Source organism: Ylistrum balloti, unplaced genomic scaffold (assembly GCF_031769215.1).
Source record: "Ylistrum balloti isolate Yb309-2 unplaced genomic scaffold, AGI_CSIRO_Ybal_v1 Utg371032, whole genome shotgun sequence".
NCBI lineage: Eukaryota > Metazoa > Mollusca > Bivalvia > Pectinida > Pectinidae > Ylistrum > Ylistrum balloti.
In genome coordinates this window covers 491,829-501,110 of record NW_026782573.1, presented here as the reverse complement: position 1 = coordinate 501,110, position 9,282 = coordinate 491,829, and the positions used below count along the sequence as shown (strand labels likewise).

The window sequence follows — 9,282 nt, the reverse complement described above, 5'->3', positions numbered from 1 at the left end:
TTTTCATTAGCATTGATAAGGTAAATAGCCACACAGTTTACTCATTCATAAACATTAAGATGAATTTTCTTAATAATCGTTTGAAAACTATTTTACTGAATTCAGTTACTTCTTTTGAGGTTGTGAGAAAATTATGTGGAAATCAAGTATTGTGCTTGATGGAGTAACTACAAATATTGTTTTGTTAAGTAGGCGGTCGACTGTTGATTAATTTAATCGTCCCATTTAAATATTCCAAATTACGATCCTTGCGGCAGATTATTAGGATTTGACTGGCAGACAGATTATTTGCTGTGTTGCATTTCAGCAAGGATAATCCTTAGGTTGATGAATTACATTCTCATGCACGACCGCCTGCTTATTGTTGTATGTAAACATTATGAAATGTAAACTGATTAATCTATCCCTTATCCCAATAGGAACATCGATTATCATTTATTTGAATATTTCAGAGTATTGGACATAAGGTCAACGTTTTCAATTTAATATTGAAAATTATGAAAAAATGATAGCATTCTAGGATTTAACGCATCTCGCCATTTAGGATTTGACATTCACTTCGGTCGATTTGTTTTTCCCTGCTACATCAAATGTTTCAATCATTCAGGCCCTCATATCCAAGCTACGTCAAACAGTTGTATGAACAAAGGCCCACGAAGAGTAGTGTTATAAGCAAAGACAAACAAGTGTTACCTTATTGAACATGATAGCATTACGTGTTAAGTTTTTGTGTCGTTAACATCCATGTCGTTAAGCAACTTAACACGACCATCCTTTTTTCTGTTCATAAACTGACAGCGACACCTGCTAAACTGACAGCGACACCTGCAGACAGTATATTGTTCGCAGGGATTAATTTCGAGATATTGTATTACAGGTACGCAGAGTGACTCCACATATTTGCTACTGATATAACTTTACAAATTCAAGAAAACAAAAAACATAGAATAGAGCATTTGCGCGAAAATGCCATCTTTAACTTTATGTCTGTTTTAAATGCTAAGAATTACCCTTAAAACATTGCATTTACCAATTCCAAGCTTAACAGCCTGTTTCTTGTTTCCTTTGTAAATGATACTTTCTTTTATTTTTCACACTTAAAGGTAAAATATAGGTAATTTGATAATAATAGTAAATGAAAGAATTAATAGTTTAATAGGTCAGTTCGGTTAGGGTTGCAACCTTTTTCTTCAACCGATGAAACAGTTAAGGGTTAGACTTAATTGAACAGGTCTAGGTTGATTTCCGGCAGAATATCTTATTTGAATACCAAGACGATTTCAATTTTTATTCTTTTCAATTACACATTGCTAATTGTAGTTTGTTCTAATAATTTAAATAAATATATTACTTTATTTCAATATGTTAAGAAAAATACTATACTTTTAGAAATCTTATCATAATTTGAAATAAATGATATTCGTATTAACATTTCGATGCAGTTTTTCAATCTCATAAACTAGAACTTTAAAAGGGATAAGTGAAAACAAACGTGTTCAGGACTTAGCTAACTTCAAACATAACATTCAAACAATATACCGCGAAAGGGGAGTAAACCTTGTAAATTGATTTTGTGCTCATTAGCAGATGCATAAAAAGATCCATTGCTACAATATGTATATCATGATGATGTCTCGTTGATAACAGTGGCTGGTGATGTGTCGCTTGCGTTTTTATTCCTTTATGTAAGCTTCTATTTCTTGTTATAAGCTCTACCAAGATAAATGAAATCTTAAGTACAAAGAACAGAATATAGTGTATTTCCCGCAAAACTTAAGCTGTCCCGGTTGTCCGCGTATAAACATTGGCTTTAATGGAAAAGTGGTCATTTTTTGAGGATCCCAACTTAATAAAAATGAAATCGTGGTATTTTACATAACTGAGTTAGAGGGATGCATTGATCACTGCATCCAAGCTAGTTTCGATTATCACTTTTTTCAATTTACTATGGAGCTCTTATTCAATCGACACAGACAATGTTAAAAAATATTCGATAATGCATTAACCCCTTGAAGGGCTTTGAAGGACGAAAGAGGTGTATAGTGCAATCATTGTTTGGCTCTACTGCATCTAACTCTAAAATTGTATTAAAAGTGCTATTTACCTTCAGCAATATAAACAATAAATGTTTCGATGCTATCCGCTTCACATTAGCATATTATAACATAAGAAATAAAAACAAAAATAAATAAATTGGTCAGGAAAGAAAATTCACTACACCAGGTGGAACTTTTGGTTTATTTATTGAGGTAGTTATTTAGTTTACTTATTTCCATGTTGGTATTTGACGTTTGTTAGTTATCTGTTGGTTCCGTTGTTGTATACCTTGTTCTCATATGAGAACGTGCCAGTACTTACTTGGATCAATCAAGGTTTACATGGCGGATGTTGTCGATGACGCAGAGGACCCTCACTTTTTCGGAACACCTGGTCTTGTGTTTTATCAGGAGTCTCTGTGTAAATCTTTCTTTTGCTCATACTTTTATGGAATTCAATTGGAATTATATGATTACATTTCCATATTGGTATTTTCTTGATTTTTTTTTACCGAAGAAAGTTATGGTTGCACGCCGTTGAGTCATTTGCCACGTCAGGTACGGGAGGAGCCTGCTTTGTTGAATATAACATTGACAATTTTACTGATGGTGTGTCATACGAAGGTCGGACAATTCTTCTGATGGCGTGTCATTCGAAGGTAGGACAATTCTACTGATGGTGTGTCAAATGAAACGTGGATAATTCTACTTTTGGTATGACATTTGAATTAAAACCTATATCCAACGACACAGAGATATGTATATCATATCATTATCGTTAACACCAGGGATCATGAATAATCCCTAAGACAATATTTGTGAGTGCCAGTCGGTATCATCTGGTAGACATGATTTGTATGTAGTTGTTTTGTGTATATATACACAAACGACTCTATCCATCAAACGAGATCAACATTACCGGAAATCTTCTCCAAGAAAAAAAATACAATCTCGTTGTCTTGTACGGAAAACATTTGGCACATTAAAATCATCTTTATTACCCTGCGGCTATTACACTGTAATCATTTCGGACGATTAATGCACTAACGTTGTCGCGGATCACCAATCTGCACTGCTCCTACTACTAATAAGCCGACCATAGAGAAAGAATAGTCTCAGTGTGGACTGTTGAAATATGAACATCGCTTTGATACACCGCCAACTAGGGAGCATCACTTATGACGCAGAATGACGTTGACAAGCAAATAAAACACCACATCACCTCGATTTCTTTCCAGATCTAAATTGTGACTTCTAAAGCTAGATTCGGGATTCCGTAATTTCAATATCTCAATTTGAACAAACTGATATATTGATAACTATAAACATGGATTACTTCCGAGTTGTGTCTGGTGGATGTCGACTGATGGTGATAGTGTTTATTGTGCTGACATTGTACCAACCGTATTGTCAAGGTAAGGTAACCCCACAATAATTTAACTAGAATATTCCGGCAGTCTGAATAACCAGATTTCTAAGAAACATGAAGATTTAATTATCTTCTTTGTGAAATCATTGAAATTTTAATTTTTTTTCCCGGTTTCGCTGTCAGCTGTGTCGTGACGGATATCATATTTTGGTGCTTGAACGATTTTTGTAACAGAGAAATTGACTTGTTTTCGATGCATGTTTTCGCTTTATTGCTATAATTGAACCATCAGTTCCTACTACTGTAGTCTTATTGACTTCAGGTCGGAGTTTGCATGTTTTGAGTATTTTCTGTAATAAACAAGTGCCTCTCGCTTATATTGTTTCCTTTAAGTTCTCCTTCGTATTCTCCCTTCACCTTGTTTATTAGTCAATTTAATTGTTTTCAGTTTTACTTGTTTTTTTATGAAATCTGAATTGAGTACAATTTAGTGTCAGGCGTCTAAATATTCTGTATACATATTTATTATTTCAGTTTTGATTATGTCTTTTAGATGGTTTTAAGAGGAAGGAGTTCATATCAGCAGTAATTTTACACCGTGATGTTATTGAATGACTAAGCTTCGTTTAATTAAATAATTAATGACTAAAGAGTAATGCGCAAACAGTGTAGATACTAAAGGTCTTCGTCTTCAAAACAATTGATCCAAGTAATTGTAAGTTTTCAATCTGTATTTTAACAGATTTGTTTTATAAGAGGCAGTTCATGGGCGGTTTGATAACATCTATTAAACATTGTCATTTGAACATGTTTCTGATTTGTCTTGTGACATAAAATAAAATAATAAATATCGCAATCTTTATTGATTTGATATAACTTCAAATATCCACCCGGATAATTACTATATAATTTGATTCGAGAGAACAGTCATTCAGGACCCAGATGCTCGACACATGGTTAGAGTGAATAGATGGTTAGTGAAAAATTCAGATTAGTAGAAAACAAATATTTTTCAACATTTTACAGTATTAGATTCGTTGAGATAGGTAAAATGTCTCAACACTTATTAACTCTAATCAACCTTTTAGCAATTGGGGCCTGGGCACCCACATCCAGAAAGTTTTGAAAAATATAATAATACTGATAGATGACAATTACTACAAAAAACAATGAGCCTTTATCGGTGATATACGCAACAGTAATGATCATTTTATGGGAAGAAAACAATGTAAAGATCACGATGTCTAAGCGCTGCGAAGCAAGGAGAAACGCATGACCAGTTAACGAAATAAGTGCCCATCAAATAGGCAAACAATACCATAATTGTGATGAGTAGCGACACGTATTATGGAAAAATTATTGATATACAACCACAAATTTAGATATAGATATGTGATCAGTTACTTGTCATATTAATGTTTGTTTTTGTCACAGATGAAACTAATATTATTTTTCTTTTCGGTTTTTAATTGAACTTCACAGAAGAAATCGATGGTCCACTAATTCGACAGTTGCCAAATATTTATTACATGCCCTAAAGTATCTTGCATCTCATTGGTTGAGAATAGATGTGAGATGTAGATCTTTTGATTACGGTATTGCTGGGTGATTGCTATATATATATTGTCTATGACCTGTTCGAGAGTAAAATTGACAACTATTCGCTTTGATACCATACGACACATAGACGAGATGGCGACAGTCAGCTTGGTCGCTGTCGACAAGTTGGATGTGTTAAACACAACACTCGGGATAATAGATAAGCAATACATTTATGAGAGACCTATGTTGTATATCAATGTCCGAAAATATAGATAACCGAAGCAAATATACAGCACAGCCCACTCATCAGCTTAATATCAGACAGGATATATATATATATACCACTACAGTGATTTATTAAAACTGTCCTTCGTTCATCGATATACATATGTATATATTTACATACCATGATGATAGAGATTGCACCAAAGCACACAAATGTACAGCACCTTTTAATATTTTAGAGTTAGATACTTTAGAGCAAAACAAACAATTAAATTGCATTATACCAATCCTTCGATGACTCGTCAGTGATACTAAATGCCTAAATTTTAAAGCCTAGTAGGCGATGAAGAAAATCAAAAGTGATCGAAAAAAAACAATCAAATATAAAAATTATGTCTTTATTCATATAAATAATCTGCACAAGTAATACCTATTATAAACATGATTCAAAATATATTTTGATTATAGAACTTTATTTAATCAGAAATAAAAAGTTAATGATGTCATGTCATGACATATTTGATAGAATTATTTATTTTATTTTATTCCTGGTTTCATTTGTATTGGCATGTTTATAAAGATATCAAATTCCACAGTTCAAACTAATACACAATTTTAATGTTGTCTTGACTAAAGACTTTACTGTAACTTGACAGCTTACATGGACACGTTGTCTGTAGGCGAAATGTAACACCGCCGCTCATTGGTTAAAACTAATTCTCATGATGACACGTCATGCAGAACACAGTCACTTCCATGTTTAGTCGTTGTTAATGTCAACTTTGATTACCTATATGACAGTGGTTTCGTGTTTCCTGTCAATGATGTGCCTTTCAAATATTTGACGTTGTATGTGTATCGCAATAGTGTATTTTCTTTTTGTCCTGAAAGCGGATGATGACAAGCTTAGAAGCAGGGCAATGAAAAAACAGAAATCATACAGTAGTTTCATTCATGCGAAGAACACAAATAAGATGGCGTTGTTAAAAATGCATAAAACAATACTCAGTATTACACTGGCTTTGCATTATAAAGCTGTTATATAAAACGTAAAAAATGATTTCTATAATGACTATAAGAAGTCAACTGTCAACATCATAGAAACAAGACTATATATATATGTTTTCATTATTGAATGGATATAATATCGGGTAATGTGAAATAATCGATTTTCGTTATTATTCAGTGAAGCCGGAAACGTATTTATCTGATTTATTGAAGGTAAAAATGTTCGCACACCAATCCATCATTTGAAAAAAACGTAAGACCTTGTGTTCCTACATGTCGTCAAGACCTTGAACAAGTCCTCAGAAAATGTAATTTCATGAAAATTTGTAAATGCTGTGTATATTGAGTGTATCGACAGTGAGTGAATCAATATTAAAGTACAATAATAAATCTGATCAATAGCGATGATGCAATCATCACAACCACAATTGTTTACTATTTTAATGTTATACAATCTTAGTCCGTATTGAATTTTTTAGATCCAGTCCTGGACATAAACATCAAATTTAATGTTGATATTTAGAACATCTTGAAAAGGAAAATTCTGTTTAATGTGTATATTATATTATGCAATCAAAAGTCTAAATATGCATAAAAAACTTCACCAGTTTTTGTTTTTGTTTTTGTAGGTATAACTCCCGGCAGAGCCTCTGTTTCCTCAAAAAGCAGAATTCGAAAAGTTATTTCCAGTGTCAAACCTGTCACGAAAGGAAACGCCTCTTCACACAAAGTCAAACGACCGACGGAAACTAGTACAATCCATCGAACAAGAATTGTTCCGTCCAAGCGTATCACTTCCTGTCTGAAGTTACAATGTCCGGTTGCCACGCCTAAGTCGTGTCGTTACCTCACTATTGTTCTTTTAAGAGGCGGTAAACGGTGTCATAAATGCTCAATTAAGCGATCAAAGCGATGTCATGTTGCCAAACCAACTAAAAAGGTCATCCCAAGAAAAGTAAAGACCACCTCAAAACCGTCTCGAAATACTGCGGGAAAATCAAGGAAACCTTCTGCTCGCATAAAAGACGCCGTCATTAGGACAAGGACAAGAGCAAAGCTGAACAATTTCGAAGGTCGTTGGATGAAAGGATTTTCTAGTGATTGAAGCCGATCATGAATATTAGCAATCTTTTCTCTGGACTAAATTTTATTACAAAGTTTGCTACTTCCATATGTGATATTTGTTTTAATAAAAATCAGCATGTTTATTATCATATAACATTTACAGGTGTAGCAACCTTTGTAATTTAATATCTTTCCGTGCAGATTGCGTATAATTATTAGTCGTTGATCAGCTTATATTTATGATATTATAATGGTTTAGAACTAAACCACCTGAAGATATTAAAATACACGTGTTGTTGATTATATTATTTATTTGATGAAAGAAAAATAAACTGATATGTATCTATTATTATATCGTCTCTTATGCCAATCATTCAACCATGACTATTATTAGTCTAAGGTATATCAGTACCATTGTAATGAACGTACATTAGGCTGATATTAATTGTTACAAATGTTACATAGATAAGATAAAATCAAAACATATCATCGCTCATACTAAAACAAAATCTTCATCTTTAATTTTGTCACCGTGTTGTTGAACTTACGAGGAAGCAAGGAGACCAGGTTTGAGTAGGTAACAGTGATGAATCGTCGTCTAAATCTCTAATTATTCCAAGTTACACTTCTTACCCTATTTTTTATGATATACGTTCTTAATTTTTCTATATTGTCATAATTTGCGGCAGTGCTTTTTTTCTGTCTGATTCTTTCCTTCGAAAAAGTATAACGCAACAGTGTACATATGTTTATCCAATTACTGTATATATAAATGGCATGCCCTATTTCTGTACTTATATGTAGTTGTATAAAAACACTTCAGTCAAATTAATCACTTATCCATTACTTAGCAGTGAGTACCTTTGATAAATGTTTGATTCTAAAGATATAATTATTCTGTACCTATCTATTTTAAGCCATTATTTGACTGATTATTTAGTTGATATATATTATCATATGTTAACATTACCTAATTATTTTATATCAAAGTGCATTAATATAGTTTTATTCGTTTTCAAATCTACGTTTATGGTTCAATGCACTCATGAACTTAGATTGCAAGTGTTATTCTTTAGACTATGGTAGCATATGTTTTTTCGGCTCTCTCTCTCTCTCTCTCTCTCTCTCTCTCTCTCTCTCTCTCTCTCTCTCTCTCTCTCTCTCTCTCTCTCTCTCGTTTTCCACATATTTTAACTATAGCGTATAAGTATGTGGAGGTTTAGGTATATACGTAAATGTATAAATAGTAGTAAGGATTGGGGGGAGGAGGGGGGGATGTTTACATAAATGTGGTTTATTTTGACATTCGGTCCCACACCTCTAATACACAAGACAGTTAGTAGTTTAGTTATTGGTTCACGCTGAAAACGACATTGATATCAGTCACTCCCTTCATACTACCTCCGGTATGTATTCTTGCCGTGCCTCAAGGCAAAATCTCCATACGATATTGATTGCTTTTAGTGGAATCCGTGACAGTTATTTTTGTGGTCATCGTGAAAACAATCACCACCTGTATTGTACGTCAAGTCTTCAATGTTTACTGTGTAACTTATTAATGAATGAAACAATTGTTGCAGGATATCAATCGACACTAGAATCAGAATCGTTTAGTTTATATGTATACCTTACTTAGTCTTACGTTAACGCGAAGATGTACATTGTATGTTATACTGACAATGCAAAAGTGATTTGAGAATGCCACGGTTTTTCTTTTTTTCCAATGATACAGACTATCAGATGAAAAAAAATCATCTTTATTATCCAGATATATTTTGTACACCGGATATTCAGTTCAAATGACAAGTTTAATCGAAAATACTATATCAAACGACATGCATTAGACACCTTTTAATTATAACGTCGGAATCCGAGGAATGAGATTAAATCATTTTTAATATCTATAAAAATAGCTTAATGTTCCCAAAAGAACAATGTACCTGGTACTGAAAAACTACATTTTCAGTGTTAAACAATAATCTATCGATTAGTATGAACAAAATTTATTACTACACACTTTTCGTTTTGAAAATGGAT

General features: G+C 33.0%; 1 protein-coding gene across 1 annotated transcript; it reads left to right on the top strand.

Moving 5' to 3' along the window:
* The first annotated feature begins 3,201 nt into the window (after positions 1–3,201).
* LOC132560222 (uncharacterized) lies at positions 3,202–7,525 on the top strand. Its single transcript, XM_060224881.1, has 2 exons — positions 3,202–3,451; positions 6,810–7,525. Exons 1-2 carry the CDS (start codon positions 3,364–3,366, stop codon positions 7,283–7,285), a joined length of 564 nt encoding a protein of 187 aa, XP_060080864.1. The 5' UTR covers positions 3,202–3,363; the 3' UTR covers positions 7,286–7,525.
* Positions 7,526–9,282: the final 1,757 nt, after the last annotated feature.